The sequence below is a fragment of the Pongo abelii genome, chromosome 8 (assembly GCF_028885655.2).
Source record: "Pongo abelii isolate AG06213 chromosome 8, NHGRI_mPonAbe1-v2.0_pri, whole genome shotgun sequence".
Taxonomy (NCBI): Eukaryota; Metazoa; Chordata; class Mammalia; order Primates; family Hominidae; genus Pongo; species Pongo abelii.
Window position 1 is genome coordinate 6,556,424 of NC_071993.2, and position 18,134 is coordinate 6,574,557.

Here is an 18,134-nt window from a genome sequence, read left to right on the forward strand (position 1 = left end):
GATGTTGGTGAGCTTTTTTAGATGGAGCAGATTGATGTGCACGGCAACCCCATCCTTGACCCTCTGCTACCCTGGGGCCCATTCCTGGGAGACAGATCAGTACTAAGTGAGGCCCAGGGATGCTGTGAAGTGTCTCTGAGGCAGACTTGCTAAACAAACAGAAAAACAACATCAACAGCAGCACGACAGTTTTGCTGGCCATATAAAATGTCACAGGCTCTACTTCTGGCTTAATCTCTTATTGTGTAGTTTTGGGAGGACCCTTTAATCCTTCTCGTTTGTGAAAAACGGGAATCATATCTGGCCCGCTTTTTACAAGCTTCTTGTGAGATCCAATGAAAAGTAGCAAAGTCAAGATGATTTGTCTTATGGGACAACTATAAATGTTATGATAAATATCTGCTTTGATGATGCGCTTGTCCCCGTTTCTGAAAATAAAGCTGCAAACAGAATTTTGCAATCTGTTACTAATTTCCAATATAACAATGCTACCTGCTACTCTTACCTCAATATTTACATGCTAAAGTTTACTTTATAATTTAGAAAAAATAGGCTTTGCCTTAAGGAATCATCTGAAAGTAGACCCAGGGAGAACGATAAGGAAATATAAGATGCACCCAATACAATCTTTGCTCAATTTGCTGGGCCAGGGACACATGCAATTTCTGAGACTTGCCCACAAGGCGGCGTCAAAGCAACCAGAAACGTCTCTGAACCACATATCTTTGTAAACAACTTCGTTTTGGCAGGACAAACAAAAAGAAAATTTGGAAGGACAGGAGACAGCTGTGGTGCAAATTAAACCTTCAAAGCTTGGCGATGTTGGTAAAAAATTTCAGTTTTACCTTAGGAGGAAGAAGTAAAATGCAAACTCACACGTGCAACAGAGTGTTTGCCTCAGGAATACTGATATGTGTTAGGAGTTTTGCAGATGTTCTGTCTTTTATTGATAAGAACTCCCCGAGCTAGGCACAGTTATCCCTCTCCTATAGGGGGTGATGACTGGGCTTAGAAAGGCCAAAGGTCTTACTTAAATTCTCCTAGTTAGTGAGCTGAGAGCGATGTTCTGAATCTGGTCTTTCAGGATTTTACTACGTGATGTTCCTTCCATAGCATAATGTGCCTCTTGGTTTTAAACCTCAAGCTGTCATGCTCACACCATGCTCAGTTTTTTTTTTTTTTTTTTTTTTTTGGAGACAGAGTCTCGCTTTGTTGGCCAGGCTGGAGTGCAGTGGCGTGATCTCAGCTCACTGCAACCTCCACCTCCCGAGTTCAAGCGATTCTCCTACTTCAGCCTCCTGGGGAGCTGGGATTACAGGTGTGTGCCACCACATCCAGCTAATTTTTGTATTTTTAGTAGAGACGGGGTTTCACCATCTTGGCCAGGCTGGTCTCGAACTCCTGACCTCAGGTGATCCACCCACCTCAGCCTCCCAAAGTCCTGGGATTACAGGCATGAGCCACCATGCCCGGCCCATGCCCAATTTTTAAAGAGACTGTGGTGGAGAAACACCAGCAAGGGTGGCCCCTTTCTCTCTCAGCCCCAGGACCTTGCCTCATTGTGATCTCGTGTTCTGTTCTTTTTCTGTCCTCGCTTTGACCCAAAGAATCAGAGGCACAGCTCAAAATGCACAAGGAAACCCGGGAAAGCAGCGAGAGAGGAACAGTGGTTTCACCGTACGACGCCAGAGCAAACCTCATCTGTTCTCCTTCAGCCTCAGGAGCTGGGAAGTCAGGTCTGGACACGCGGGGCTCTGCTACCATGATGTGCAACTGGGTGAGTGCTGCCCCAGCACTCAGTGACCTCCTGGGGCCAATACCAGTGTGGTTTCCAGGGAACCCCGACTTTCTCCAGGGAGCTGCTTCCACGCATTGCAATCCCATCTGGATTTACTGAGTGTCTAGTGTGCCATAGAAAGTACGATGTTTCCGGCTGGGTGCGGTGGCTCACGCCTGTAATCCCAGCACTTTGGGAGGCCAAGGCGGGCGGATCATGAGGTCAAGAGATCGAGACCATCCTGGCCAACGTGGTGAAACCCTGTCTCTACTAAAAATACAAAAATTAGCAGGGCATGGTGGCACACGCCTGTAGTCCCAGCTACTCGGGAGGCTTAGGCAGGAGAATTGCCTGAAAGGCGGAGGTTGCAGTGAGTCACGATTGTGCCACTGCACTCCAGCCTGGGTGACAGAGCAAGACTCCGCCTCAAAAAAAAAAAAAAAAAAAAAGAAAGTACGAATTTCCCTGTTTAACTGCCTTCCTATTCTTTGTCAAAATGAGTTTGCACCTCCAAAGAGACATCAGCCTCTCTTTGCTCCTATTATAGGAACATAGGGGGAACAGTGAGGCTTTTGAGAGGCGCTTTAGCTCTCAGGAGGTGCGGCCTAGTGAGACGGTCCCCAGTTGAGGGAGCACACGTGTGTTTTTCATGTGTAGCTCCTGACTCTGCAACGAAATGCATGAGCTCCTGAGATTTGAGTTCTCCTGACAGGAACGATGGGTGCCTGCTAGATGGCCTCTGTGGCCTCTGTCCCAGCTGTTGTGTGTTCCTGTGTTTTAATTCTCTGCCTCACCTAGTCAGCTTTCCCCAGGCCACAGAGTCCCCTCCCTGAAGGTGCTTACAGACACGTTTGTAGGAGAGACAGCAGCGGAACACTCATAAAGACCCCAAGGGACAGCATTGACTTAGAACCACACAAGAGAGGCGAACATTTCCCTAAGGCACCGAGGAGGAAAAACACAGCTCCAGTTTTGTTTGGTTTTTGAGGGTAAAAGGGGCAATGGGGAACTGAGTGAGACGAAAGAAAACTCCACCAACTGGATGGTGGGAGGGGAGCCTCCAACCAGGGGTGGGATTTTTCCAGGTAGAGTAGGGGGAAGCTGGGGAGGATTATTTAACAAAAGATGCCCAGAGGTGGGGAATCCAGTACACACTTAGAGATGAACTTTTAGGGTGCTTGACTTGGTGTGGTCATTTATTCAGGAAGCAGCTGAGGGCTGCTGCTCCAGCCTGTGAGTGGATAAGCCATGGTCTCTGATGGGGAGAAGTTCAATGGATTGGTCAGGTGGATGCAGAGGTGCTGTGCTTGCACAGGGAAGGGAAGAGCAGGTGATTCCTAAAGCCGGTGGCAACTTTAGGGAGAAGGTGACTGTGTTCGAGGGGGGGGTCACAGACCAAGGATGTGCAATGGCAGAGTGGCCTGGCCAGGGCAGGTAGCACTTAATTTTTTTTTTTTTTTTTGAGTCAGAGTCTCACTCTGTCACCACGCTGGAGTGCAGTGGCACGATCTCGGCTCACTGCAACCTCCGCCTCCCGGGTTCAAGCAATTCCCCTGCCTCAGCCTCCTGAGTAGCTGGGATTACAGGTACGTGCCACCACATCCAGCTAATTTTTGGTATTTTAGTAGAGACAGGGTTTCACCAAGTTGGCCAGGATGGTCTCGATCTCCTGACCTCGTGATCCGCCTGCCTCGGCCTCCCAAAGTGCTGGGATTACAGGCGTGAGCCACTATGCCCGGCCGCACTTAAATTTTTTTTTTTAATTCTTTATTTGCAGGTAGCACTTTAATGTGGTAGCACATGTTCTTAGGGACCCACATTCAGGACTGTGACTGACACCCAGCTGAGAATGGGGACTCCTTGAGGATACTGAAGCCAGACAGGGGCAGGTCTGCACAGCACAGAGGAGAATCTGGAGACCTGGCTGAGCAGTGGCCTCCGGGGTTGCGTGTACCCAGGGGTGGCCCAGACCATCCCAGACACGACAAGAAAATTTGAACTTGCATGTGTAATACATCCATTAAAAAACAATTTAAAATGAGGAAGAATTGAGGCTTTATGACTATTTACCATCTAGAGTGACATGGGTACCCTCATTGAGAAACTTAAACAGGAAGTGAGGAATCCTGTGGGGAGGAGGGAAGCTGCATCTCAGGGGGAGCTCGGCAGTGACTTGGCTTATCCATTTATTTTCCATGCATCATAAGTTGTGCTACCGTTTTGGGTTCTGATTTTTTCTTTTTTTGAGAGAGAAAGTCTTGCTCTGTTGCCCAGGCTGGAATGCGGTGGCACAATCTCGGCTCACTGCAACCTCCACCTTGCAGGTTCTCATGCCTCAGCCTCCTGAATAGATGAGATTACAGGCGCCTGCCACCACACCAGGTTAATTTTTGTATTTTGATTGGAGACGGGATTTCGCCATGTCGTCCAGGCTGGTCTCAAACTCCTGACCTCAGGTGATCCACCCGCCTTGGCCTCCCAAAGTGCTGGGATTACAGGTGCCTACCACCACACCTGGCTAATTTTCGTATTTTTAGTAGAGATGGGGTTTTGCCATCTTGCCCAGGCTGATCTTGAACTCCTGGGCTCAAGTGATCCGCCCACCTCAGCCTCTCAAAGTGCTGGGATTACAGGTGTGAGCCATCATGCTCGGCCTGAGTGTTGCTTTAACTAAATAAATTTTTACAAAATGACAAGGCCTTATGAAGTTATCTGCAAAGAGGCTTGGGCTGAAGGTAACACTGCAATAGCAATGCAAACACAACATTTGGATGAAGATAATTCTGCACTAAAATAAATCTTTCTTAAGCAGAACATGAGAAAATGGCAACGCTGATGTTTTTATTTCTCCCAGGGCAAGCTCTCTGTCAGCCATATATGATGAAGCTAAAAACAATGATGTTTTAGTCAACAGAAGATTGGTTAAAAAATGGAATATATTAAAAACACTGCTTTTAATTATGGACTTATATCTACTGTTGTCAGTGACATCCTTGCCTTAGTGCATATTGTAAAGTCTGTTAATAATTATACCTTTGGGAAGTATCTTTTCCAGCTATGACAACTATTAAAACCCAGAATTGAAATAAACAAATCAGACCTTTCCATCCTAGAGTCCTAAAGTGTGAAACCAAGTTGTTTTTTTTTTTTTGAGATGGAGTCTTGCTCTCTTGCCCAGGCTGCAGTGCAATGGCTCTGTCTTGGCTCAACGCATCCTCCACCTCTCGGGTTCAAATGATTCTCCTGTCTCAGCCTCCTGAGTAGCTGGGATTACAGGCGCTCGCCATCATGCCCAGGTATTTTTTTGTTTTTGTATTTTTAGTAGAGATGGGGTTTCAACATGTTGGCCAGGCTGGTATCAAACTCCTGACCTCGTGATCCACTCGCCTCGGCCTCCGAAAATGCTGGGATTACAGGTGTGAGCCACACTGTACCTGGCCGAAACCAAGATTGTGTAAAAGCCATTTAATCTCATTATTTTGATGAAGCATAGATATTTTTGTAGTATTAATAAATATAGTTCTGCAGACACTGCTGCTGATACCCAGGCAAACAGGGTCTGAAGTGGATCTCTAGCAAACTCCAACAGACCTGCGCTGAAAGTCCTGTCTGTTAGAAGGAAAACTAACAAACAGAAAGGACATCCACACCAAAAACCCATCTGTACATCACCATCATCAAAGACCAAAAGTAGATAAAACCACAAAGATGGGGAAAAAACAGAGCAGAAAAACTGGAAACTCTAATACCTCTCCTCCTCCAAAGGAACGCAGTTCCTCACCAGCAACGGAACAAAGCTGGACAGAGAATGACTTTGACGAGTTGAGAGAAGAAGGCTTCAGACGATCAAACTACTCCGAGCTACAGGAGGAAATTCAAACCAAAGGCAAAGAAGTTGAAAACTTTCAAAAAAAATTTAGACGAATGTATAACTAGAATAACCAATACAGAGAAGTGCTTAAAGGAGCTGATGGAGCTGAAAGCCAAGGCTCGAGAACTATGTGAAGAATGCAGAAGCCTCAGGAGCCCATGCGATCAACTGGAAGAAAGGGTATCAGTGACGGAAAATGAAATGAAGCAAAAAGGGAAGTTTAGAGAAAAAAGAATAAAAAGAAGCGAACATAGCTTCCAAGAAATATGGGACTATGTGAAAAGACCAAATCTGCATCTGATTGGTGCACCTGAAAGTGACGTGGAGAATGGAACCAAGTTGGAAAACACTCTGCAGGATATTATCCAGGAGAACTTCCCCAATCTAGCAAGGCAGGCCAACATTCAGATTCAGGAAATACAGAGAACGCCACAAAGATACCCCTCGAGAAGAGCAACTCCAAGACACGTAATTGTCAGATTCACCAAAGTTGAAATGAAGGAAAAAATGTTAAGGGCAGCCAGAGAGAAAGGTCGGGTTGCCAACAAAGGGAAGCCCATCAGACTAACAGTGGATCTCTCGGCAGAAACTCTACAAGCCAGAAGAGAGTGGGGGCCAATATTCAACATTCTTAAAGAAAAGAATTTTCAACCCAGAATTTCATATCCTGCCAAACTAAGCTTCATAAGTGAAGGAGAAATAAAATACTTTACAGACAAGCAAATGCTGAGAGATTTTGTCACCACCAGGCCTGCCCTAAAAGAGCTCCTGAAGGAAGCACTAAACATGGAAAGGAACAACCAGTACCAGCTGCTGCAAAATCATGCCAAATTGTAAAGACCATCAAGGCTAGGAAGAAACTGCATCAACTAACGAGCAAAATAACCAGCTAACATCATAATGACAGGATCAAATTCACACATAACAATATTAACTTTAAATGTAAATGGACTAAATGCTCCAATTAAAAGACACAGACTGGCAAATTGGATAAAGAGTCAAGACCCATCAGTGTGCTGTATTCAGGAAACCCATCTCACGTGCAGAGACACACATAGGCTCAAAGTAAAAGGATGGAGGAAGATCTACCAAGCAAATGGAAAACAAAAAAAGGCAGGGGTTGCAATCCTAGTCTCTGATAAAACAGACTTTAAACCAACAAAGATCCAAAGAGACAAAGAAGGCCATTACATAATGGTAAAGGGATCAATTCAACAAGAAGAGCTAACTATCCTAAATATGTATGCACCCAATACAGGAGCACCAAGATTCAAAAAGCAAGTCCTGAGTGACCTACAAAGAGACTTAGACTTCCACACAATAATAATGGGAGACTTTCACACCCCACTGTCAACATTAGACAGATCAACGAGACAGAAAGTTAACAAGGATACCCAGGAATTGAACTCAGCTCTGCACCAAGCAGACATAATAGACATCTACGGAACTGTCCACCCCAAATCAACAGAATATACATTTTTTTCAGAACCACACCACACCTATTCCAAAATTGACCACATACTTGGAAGTAAAGCTCTCCTCAGCAAATGCAAAAGATCAGAAATTATAACAAACTGTCTCTCAGACCACAGTGCAATCAAACTAGAACTCAGGATTAAGAAACTCACTCAGAACCACCCAACTACATGGAAACTGAACAACCTGCTCCTGAATGACTACTGGGTACATAACGAAATGAAGGCAGAAATAAAGATGTTCTTTGAAACCAACGAGAACAAAGACACAACATACCAGAATCTCTGGGACACATTCAAAGCAGTGTGTAGAGGGAAATTTATAGCACTAAATGCTCACAAGAGAAAGCAGGAAAGATCCAAAATTAACACCCTAACATCACAATTAAAACAACTAGAAAAGCAAGAGCAAACACATTCAAAAGCTAGCAGAAGGCAAGAAATAACTAAAATCAGAGCAGAACTGAAGGAAATAGAGACACAAAAAACCCTTCAAAAAATTAATGAATCCAGGAGCTGGTTTTTTGAAAAGATCAACAAAATTGATAGACTGCTAGCAAGACTAATAAAGAAGAAAAGAGAAAAGAATCAAATAGATGCAATAAAAAATGATAAAGGGGATATCACCACCGATCCCACAGAAATACAAACTACCATCAGAGAATACTACAAACACCTCTACGCAAATAAACTAGCAAACCTAGAAGAAATGGATAAATTCGACACATACACTCTCCCAAGACTAAACCAGGAAGAAGTTGAATCTCTGAATAGACCAATAACAGGATCTGAAATTGTGGCAATAATCAATAGCTTACCAACCAAAAAGAGTCCAGGAACAGATGGATTCACAGCCGAATTCTACCAGAGGTACAAGGAGGAACTGGTACCATTCCTTCTGAAACTATTCCAATCAATAGAAAAAGAGGGAATCCTCCCTAACTCATTTTATGAGGCCAGCATCATCCTGATACCAAAGCCTGGCAGAGACACAACAAAAAAAGAGAATTTTAGACCAATATCCTTGATGAACATTGATGCAAAAATCCTCAATAAAATACCAGCAAACCGAATCCAGCAGCACATCAAAAAGCTTATCCACCATGATCAAGTGGGCTTCATCCCTGGGATGCAAGGCTGGTTCAATATACGCAAATCAATAAATGTAATCCAGCATATAAACAGAACCAAAGACAAAAACCACATGATTATCTCAATAGATGCAGAAAAGGCCTTTGACAAAATTCAACAACCCTTCATGCTAAAAACTCTCAATAAATTAGGTATTGATGAGTCATATCTCAAAATAATAAGAGCTATCTATGACAAACCCACAGCCAATATCATACTGAATGGGCAAAAACTGGAAGCATTCCCTTTGAAAACTGGCACAAGACAGGGATGCCCTCTCTTACCGCTTCTATTAAACATAGTGTTGGAAGTTCTGGCCAGGGCAATCAGGCAAGAGAAGGAAATCAAGGGTATTCAATTAGGAAAAGAGGAAGTCAAATTGTCCCTGTTTGCAGATGACATGATAGTATATCTAGAAAACCCCATTGTCTCAGCCCAAAATCTCCTTAAGCTGATAAGCAACTTCAGCAAAGTCTCAGGATACAAAATCAATGTACAAAAATCACAAGCATTCTTATACACCAATAACAGACAAACAGAGAGCCAAATCATGAGTGAACTCCCATTCACAATTGCTTCAAAGAGAATAAAATACCTAGGAATCCAACTTACAAGGGATGTGAAGGACCTCTTCAAGGAGAACTACAAACCACTGCTCAATGAAATAAAAGAGGATACAAACAAATGGAAGAACATTCCATGCTCGTGGGTAGGAAGAATCAATACTGTGAAAATGGCCATACTGCCCAAAGTAATTTATAGATTCAATGCCATCCCCATCAAGCTACCAATGACTTTCTTCACAGAATTGGAAAAAATACTTTAAAGTTCACATGGAACCAAAAAAGAGCCCACATCACTAAATCAATCCTAAGCCAAAAGAACAAAGCTGGAGGCATCACACTACCTGACTTCAAACTATACTACAAGGCTACAGTAACCAAAACAGCATGGTACTGGTACCAAAACAGAGATATAGATCAATGGAACAGAACAGAGCCCTCAGAAATAACGCCACATATCTATGACTATCTGATCTTTGACAAACCTGAGAAAAACAAGCAATGGGGAAAGGATTCCCTATTTAATAAATGGTGCTGGGAAAACTGGCTAGCCATATGTAGAAAGCTGAAACTGGATCCCTTCCTTACACCTTATACAAAAATTAATTCAAGATGGATTAAAGACTTAAACATTAGACCTAAAACCATTAAAATGCTAGAAGAAAACCTAGGCATTACCATTCAGGACATAGGCATGGGCAAGAACTTCATGTCTAAAACACCAAAAGCAATGGCAGCAAAAGCCAAAATTGACAAATGGGATCTAATTAAACTCAAGAGCTTCTGCACAGCAAAAGAAACTACCATCAGAGTGAACAGGCAACCTACAAAATGGGAGAAAATTTTCACAACCTACTCATCTGACAAAGGGCTAATATCCAGAATCTACAATGAACTCAAACAAATTTACAAGAAAAAAACAAACAACCCCATCAAAAAGTGGGCAAAGGATATGAACAGATACTTCTCAAAAGAAGACATTTAAGCAGCCAAAAGACACATGAAAAAATGCTCATCGTCACTGGCCATCAGAGAAATGCAAATCAAAACCACAATGAGATACCATCTCACACCAGTTAGAATGGCAATCATTAAAAAGTCAGGAAACAACAGGTGCTGGAGAGGATATGGAGAAATAGGAACACTTTTACACTGTTGGTGGGACTGTAAACTAGTTCAACCATTGTGGAAGTTAGTGTGGCCATTCCTCAGGGATCTAGAACTAGAAATACCATTTGACCGAGCCATCCCATTACTGGGTATATACCCAAAGGACTATAAATCCTGCTGCTATAAAGACACATGCACACGTATGTTTATTGTGGCACTATTCACAATAGCAAAGACTTGGAACCAACCCAAATGTCCAACAATGATAGACTGGATTAAGAAAATGTGGCACATATACACCATGGAATACTATGCAGCCATAAAAAATGATGAGTTCATGTCCTTTGTAGGGACATGGATGAAATTGGAAATCATCATTCCCAGTAAACTATTGCAAGGACAAAAAACCAAACACCGCATGTTCTCACTCATAGATGGGAATTGAACAATGAGAACACATGGACACAGGAAGGGGAACATCACACTCTGGGGACTGTTGTGGGGTGGGGGGGAAGGGGGAGGGATAGCATTGGGAGATATACCTAATGCTAAATGACGTGTTAATGGGTGCAGCACACCAGCATGGCACATGTATACATATGTAACTAACCTGCACATTGTGCCTATGTACCCTAAAACTTAAAGTATAATAATAATAAAAAAATAAATATAATACAATTTAGTTATTTTAAACTATATATTATTGTTAGTGTAACCTGATTATATTCCTTTTTAGGCATTGATAACACACAGTCTATCTTAGCTGGTGACAATGTATATGATTCATATATAAATAGACAGATCTTGGGGATGCTTTTCTAACTGATCAAAAGGCATGAACATATGTAAAGAGCATGCCCTGGTGATGGATGATAAGGGAGGAAAGCAGATGGAAGGGTGTCACCAAGAGCCAGGCAAGAGATACTCATGTTCTGCACTAGGGTAATAGCAGTAAGGGTGGGAGGACCTGGAGATCTGGGGGGAGCTGGATCAAGGGGATTTGTTTGAGCTTGGAGAAGGAATCAAGGGAGAGTCTGAATTCAGTCACAAGTTTAGGGGAGTGAATGGACATGAGAGGGTCCAATTATACAAGGTCTTGGTGTTTGGGTGGATTTGAAGGGTAAGAAAGAAGGGGGAAATTTGTATAATTCCTAGTTTTCTGTCTAGAAGACTGGATGGATGACATGTAATTCATCAAGAAAAAGAAGGAAAGAGGGAAGTAGGGAGCAAGTTCAACAGAGAGAGTTTTGGACCTGCTGTCTTTGAAGGACTCATGCATTTACTTGGAGGTCTCAAGCAGGAAAGTGGACATAGTGTCTGCAGCAGGAAGAAGTGCAGGTGGGCCATATTGACTCCACAGCGAAGACCACAGTCATCAATGAAGTTACTCATGGAGGATGTAGAGTAAGAAGAGAAGAGGACCAAACACTGAATCACGTGGAGACAAGCATATGTAAAAGACAAGAAGGGAGTGAGGCTGCAGAGAGAAGCAATCTGTGGAAGCCAGATTCTGCAAGAAGCAGATGGAAATCGGGAAGGAAGGTTTGCCATGGAAAAGAACCAGCACCCAACATCTGTAGACAGGAATACATTAGAGTAAGGCAGCCACACCAAGGTGTTGTAAGGTGAAGAGGAAAGAAATTGAGATGGCTCAGGTGAGGCTGAGGGAGTGACAAAGGAGACTGCTGCTGGGGATGGCAGTGAGGGTGGTCTGAGCAGAGTGCATGTGGGCATATTTCAGAATTGTTACGAAGGGGAATTCAGTAATTGAATCTCTCCTTTTACGTCCCCATCACTTGTGCTTTGATGAGCTTTGGTTTCACTTCAAAATGAAAATGGTTTATAGCATCAAAACCTGTACCTGTGCCAAACTGAATGAAACATAGATTTCTACGATCAGAAAGTTATTTAATCAATAAGCCTCACTCTGTGAGTTCAACAATGCCATGTAAGCTAAAAGACATCATTCCTCATGGAACAGAGGCCAAGGCTAAATTCAAATTACATATCACCCAACCACAGGGCAAAGCTACATAGTTCTAGGACTCAGATGACCACAACTCCTTTGGCAATGATAGGAACTTGCTGCTGAATCATTTTACCCAGGAAATCAGAGGTCTGCCAGAGTCTTTATCAAACAACCATCTCCAATCACACGTTTATTAGTTAGTTCATCCATTTACTCTTCTATAAGGTATCTATTAGCACCTTAATGTGCCAAGACCTGCACTAGGTCCTTAGATGTAAAAGTGAACAAAATCACACAAATCTACCCATGAGAGAAGATGGCAAAGCACCATGTTCACTTTGGATGGACATCAATTTCCTGGCTTTGACATTGTACTGCAGCTACGTGAGATGTGACCACTGGGGGAAACTGGATGAAGGGCACAGTCGGGAGATATTTCTGGACTATGTTTTGCAAATTCCTGTGAATCTACAATTATTTCAAAATGAAAATTTTTAAAAAGTGAATATGAAACTGTCCATGACTGCAGAGCAAACATCCAGTTATGCAGGGAGATTTGAAGATGAAAAAGCAACCAGGACAAGTGCTGTGCCATGGGAAAGACCAAGTGGGAGGGGCGTCACTAATCTCCCTGGGTGGGCAGCCAGGGAGGATTCTGCGAAAAGGGGAGAGGTGGTTTTAGCTGAATTGATGGATGTCTTCTGTGCAAATGTCATTTCTCTGTGTGTTCAGAATGTGACAGCAACGTCTTCTTATTTTTTTTTAATGGGGGCAGGGTGAGTTTTAACTTTCACACTCTTTCTCATTTAATGCTCACAGTAACAATGACATCAGCATTATACCCATTTTACAGAAGAGGAAATGGAGGTCAGTGAGACTTTGGCAATCACTCTGTGCTTACATCAGTGGTGGCTTAGAAACTCAGTCCAGGTCTTCTGACCCCACAGTTTCACCACTTGACTTGGGTGGATACTTGCTTCCACCTGGCTCTTCACTAGCTGCTCCTTCTGGTAGGTCTGAGCAGAGTGAATATGTTTTAAGGCTGGGGGAAAGGAAATGCCAAACTCTGCAAGCCTTGGAGAGATGTGATTTGTAAAAGTAGCACTCCCCACAAAATAATAACAGAAACCCACATGCACGGCGGCATTTAAGAGATACTTAGGAAAACAGGTACAAATCTTGAACCAAGATACTTAAAACTTTCTGATTTTCAGGGGCAAAAGAAGCAATGGCATGTGGCCAGGGCATGCTGAGGTGGGAGCAGCCTGTCACTGCATTCCTACCTCTGGGGCGATGTAGTCGGGTGTCCCACAGAAGGTATTCGTCTTGGCATCTCCTAACATGTTCTCTTTGCACATTCCAAAATCCGCGATCTTGATATGTCCATCTTTGTCTAACAGGATGTTATCTAGCTTCAGGTCCCTGAAAAACAAAAGCGAAGCAAATCTCACATTAATAAATATAATTTGGTTAATATAAAATTCCATAGGAGGCGAGGGAGTTTGTCTCATTGCAGCCTGAGAGGGGCTCACGAGAGGCGCTTATGTTTCTATCCATTTGCACACCAAGTGGTGTGTAGACAAAGCGGATTCTGCAAGGGCACCCTGGCTGCTGTGGATTCTCTGATTTACCAAGGGGTGCAGCTCAGTATAAGGAGGACAGAGCACCCACACCCATTGGGGACCTTTGATCCCAGGACTTTCCTGAGGGTAATGATGAAGGAGGAAAACCTAAAAAATATACTTACTGTATGCCATTTTCTACATATTTGTGAATGAATTATACTGCACCTAATTCCAAGTCCAGTTTATGAAGGTTTTTCCTAACTAATACTGAACCCCTTGAGAACCAGAATCCATCCAACGCCAGAATGTCATGCCAACAAATTTCTGTTTCCTTGGAGAACTAGTATCCTCTTGAAAGAACCCATTCCATTCTTAGGGAAATGTAACTGATAATATTTTTTAAAAAACAATTAACCGAACTTTGCTTCCCTGTGATGTCACCTATTGGTCCAAGGGGGCTTTCTATTGTTATCATGTGTGACACCCCAAATATTTGAAAAAAATGACATCAAGGTTTTTCTTCTCTCACCAAGATCAGGGACTTTGCTCCTCATGACGTGGTTTTCACACCCTTTTGACCTTGGACCACAGCTGCGTGAGATGTGGCCACTGGGAGAAACTGGATGAAGGGCAAACATTCTGTCCTCTACCTTCCAAATATCTTGAATTTGTCAGTTTTCTTCTTGAAACGTGGTGCTCAGAATGAAGCCAGAATCCTCCAGAGAGACAATCTAATTGGTATAGGTTATAGTGGCACCCAGAGCTCCATTACCATCCTCTTGCCTTTTGCCACAGCGGACTAAGATCCTGCACCATATTTTTCATAGTTTCATCACAATAATGCCCAATATTGAGTTTATTGTAAACTAAAACCTTCAGGTGTTTTTTTTCTTTCCTATATGAAGTGCCATTATCCCAGTTTCTTCTCATTCTGTACTTGTGAAATTGATTTTTTAAAGATAATTCAGATGCTTCCCTTGATGTCAGTTTCTTTTCTTTTTTCCGTGAGACGAGGTCTTTCCCTGTCACCCAGGCTGGAGTGCAGTGGCATGATGTCAGTTCACTGCAGCCTCAACCTCTTGAGCTCAAGCAATCCTCCTACCTCAGACTCTTGACCACGTGTGTGCCATCGCCGTGCCTGGATAATTTTTAAAATTTTTTGTAGAGACAAGGTCTCACTATGTTGCCAAGGCTGGTCATGAACTCCTGACATTAAGTAACCCTTCTGCCTCAGACTCTCAAAATGCTGGGATTATAGGCGTGAGCCACTGCGCCTGGCCAGCTCTGAGGGATCTAGGTCAATATGGGAAAGGTTCTGAAAGGCTGCCATGTGAAGCCAGCCCTCCATGGGGGTGAGGAAGGAGTGCCAAGGAAGACCAGCGAGGACCCCTGGAGCCAGCTGGAGAGGGCAGAGAACCCAGAGGCCCAGGGTGTTCTGAGGCATGTCATGCTTACACCCTATGGGGCATCAGGACCCAGGGGAGAACTTCAGAGTCCACAGCCCACGCATGTCTCTGAAAGCTTTCATCTGTCAGAGGAGAAGCAGGCCATCACGGCATCAAGCAGAAGAGAACACCCAGGGGCACCCTTTCATTCCATCATGAGGTCAACGGAGGCAAAGCTTTTCTATTTGGAAGAGGTGGAGTGGGCATCACAGTTGGCTTCCCAATTCCAGCATTACAGCCAGCTGGCTCCGCCTCGCCATTTCCCCTCTGGGAGCCTCCAAGACTCATCCAAGGAACAGGGACCATGACGCTTGCCTTGCTTGTCTCATGGGGTCTTGTGACGTCCAATGAGATAATCACGTGAAAGCATTGAAAGTGGCTTCAAACACATGGGTTGGGCCCAGTTTTATCATCAATAAAATATAATCTTAAGGTTCCTCTTAGTTCTAATACTCTAAGATTGGAAGTTCTAGATTCTTCTTTCCACATCTGCATAATTTCCAGCTCTATGTTTTTACATTTGACCGAAACCAGGGCTTACAACATCTTTGAAGATGCTGTCGATTTTACAGTTCCTCTGGCAGATGGTGAGTGACGCCACCACACCTGCTTCTCCACATCTCATGCTTTTCATCGACCAACAGCAGCCTTGCCCCTGAAGCTGGATGCACCTGTTGAATATTCATCCATTTTCCTATTGCTGTGCCTTTCCTGGAGTCACTTCTTCCATCTGCAAAGCCTCTTCCTCTCTAAAAAGTCTACCTTCACAGAAGAATTTTTGTTTGCCATCTCCCCTACTTAAGTCTGGTGATATATTTTTTTCCTTTCAGCACTCGCACTTTTAATTGGAATCACACTCACTTGGACATTTTTGGAATGTACAGCTTGTGTCTTTTCATCTGTTCATCCATTCATCATCCATCCATTCTACCTCTGAAGAAACCCCAGAAAGTGGCTTATCAGGTTTCTGGGGGTTGGGACTTCTCTATGTTTAGTACCCACTGCCATGCTTGACAAACACCTGCACATCCAGAGCACACATGGTCTGTGATACCAGCTGCATGGGTGGAATGGGGTCCCCAGAAGATATGTCCAGGTATGTTCATGTCCTAACCCCCAGAACCTTGTGGATGTGACCGTATTTGGAAAAAGGGTCTTTGCAGATGTAATTAAGTTAAAGATATCAAGGTGAGATTATCCTTGATTATGGAGGTGGGCCCTAAATCCATCAAGTGTTCTTAGAAAAGACAGATGGGGGCAAGAGAAGGCCGTGGGAAGACAGAGGCAGAGACTGGGTGATGCAGCCACAAGCCAAGGAATGCCTGCAGCCACCGGAGGCTGGCAAAGCGAGGGCTTGGTGGGGGCATGGCCCTGACCACATCTTGCTTCCAAATGTCTAGCTTCCAGAATAAGCCACCAAATTTGGGGTAATTTCTTATGGCAGCCCTTCAAAACTAATGTATCAGTTTTGTGAACAAATTCAGAAAATTATTATCCTATGAGGTCAAAAGAAAGAAATGAATTGAATCCTTTTGTTAATTCAGTTGCCAAATTAAAAGTTTAGATAAGTCAAATTACACACAGTTGAATAATTTCTTAGCATTCAACTTATTATAAGGCAACTTATTTCTTATTATGCAGCAGGCCAGTCTTAAAGCCAACATACTTGTCTGGTGACCTATCCTCAGTTATAACTATTTGATGATGACTTTCAAGGGTCTCCTGCAACCTAATGACCACAAAAAATAAACTCAGTTTTTTTTTCTTGTTGGTGCCTAAGAAGCCTTAAAGAACATAACTTCCATGCATGGGCAGGGTAAGACTCGAAAATGGGTACAATTTGTTGTGATAGTAAAGCTACTTAAGGACATCTATCGCTTTTTTTTTTTTGTTCTGAGTGTTAACAATTTACATGGTGACATGATAGAAAGAAGCTTTGTGACATAGGGAAATAAAATGCACCAAGGCATGTGGGTTTAGGTTTCACAGGGTCCCTTCCAGTCTAAGATCTCTGTCTCTCTCTCTCTCTCTCCAGCCCTTCCTAATTTTTATTCCTACTTCCTTTTTTTTTTTTTTTTTTTTTTTTTACTTTTTAAATTTTTTGAGATGGACTGTTGTTCTGTTGCCCAGGCTGGAGTGCAGTGGCGTGATCTCGGCTCACTGCAACCTCCGCCTAACAGGTTCAAGTGATTCTCGTGCCTCAGCTTCCAAAGTAGCTGGGATTACAGGCACGGGCCACTACACCCAGCTAATTTTTGTATTTTTAGTAGAGACGGGATTTTGTCATGTTGGCCAGGCTGGTTTCCAACTCCTAACCCCAGGTGACCCGTCTGCCTTGGCCTCCCAAAGTGCTGGGATTTACAGGTGTGAGCCACTGTGCCCAGCCCCTTTCATTTATTTATCTCCCCATCCATCCATCACCGTCCATCCATCCATCCCATCCATCTATCCAACCATCTGTTCAATTTACTCATCACCCATCCATCCATCCATCCATCCATCATCCATCCATCTGTTCATCCATTTGTCATCCATCATTTATCCATCCATCCATTCACACCCATCCATCCATCCAACCATCTGTTCAACCATCCGTTGTCCATCCATCATCCATCCATCCATCTGTTCATCCATTCCTCATCCATCCATCATTTATCCATCCATCCATCCACGTACATCCATTCATCCATCCATCCAACATTCATCCATCTATCCAACCATCTGTTCATCCATCATTCATCTATCATTCATCCATCCATCCATCCACATCCATCCATTCATCCATCCATCCAACCATCTGTTCATCCATTCATCATTCATCCATCATTTGTCCATCCATTCAACCATCCACACCCATCCATCCATCCATCCAAATATCTGTTTATCTATTCATCCATCCATTCATCCAACCATCTGTTCACTCATCCATCATCCATCCATCCAAATATCTGTTCATCTATTCATCCATCCATTCATCCAACCATCTGTTCACTCATCCATCATCCATCCATCCATCTATCCATCCACCCCACACAATTTAGTCAGTGCCTAGGTACAGAAATATTTTAGATACATTGCAGGCCTTACACATATAAAGAAAAATTTTAAGAAATTCTGATAAGGGTTTTTACATAATATTCTGGTGAGTATTTCTCAATTTCCTGAAGATTAAAAAATATAAAACAGCTTCTTAATCTATGATTTTGTAGGTAGACCAAAAAAATTACA

General features: G+C 43.2%; 1 protein-coding gene and 1 long non-coding RNA gene across 5 annotated transcripts in view; one reads left to right on the forward strand and one right to left on the reverse strand.

Moving 5' to 3' along the window:
- Positions 1 to 5,444, forward strand: part of LOC134762026 (uncharacterized) — a 44,402-nt gene extending 38,958 nt beyond the window's left edge. For both annotated transcript variants that reach the window (XR_010141471.1, XR_010141472.1), the window contains exons 2-3: positions 1,608 to 1,777; positions 3,555 to 5,444. This is a non-coding gene — a long non-coding RNA (uncharacterized LOC134762026). The remainder of the gene's footprint in view (positions 1 to 1,607; positions 1,778 to 3,554) is intronic.
- PRKCQ (protein kinase C theta) overlaps positions 1 to 18,134 on the reverse strand; it is a 165,311-nt gene that overhangs the window by 29,917 nt on the left and 117,260 nt on the right. For all 3 annotated transcript variants that reach the window (XM_024253393.2, XM_054521886.1, XM_054521888.1), the window contains one exon: positions 13,180 to 13,318. In XM_024253393.2, the coding sequence (XP_024109161.2) occupies positions 13,180 to 13,318 (139 nt within the window). The remainder of the gene's footprint in view (positions 1 to 13,179; positions 13,319 to 18,134) is intronic.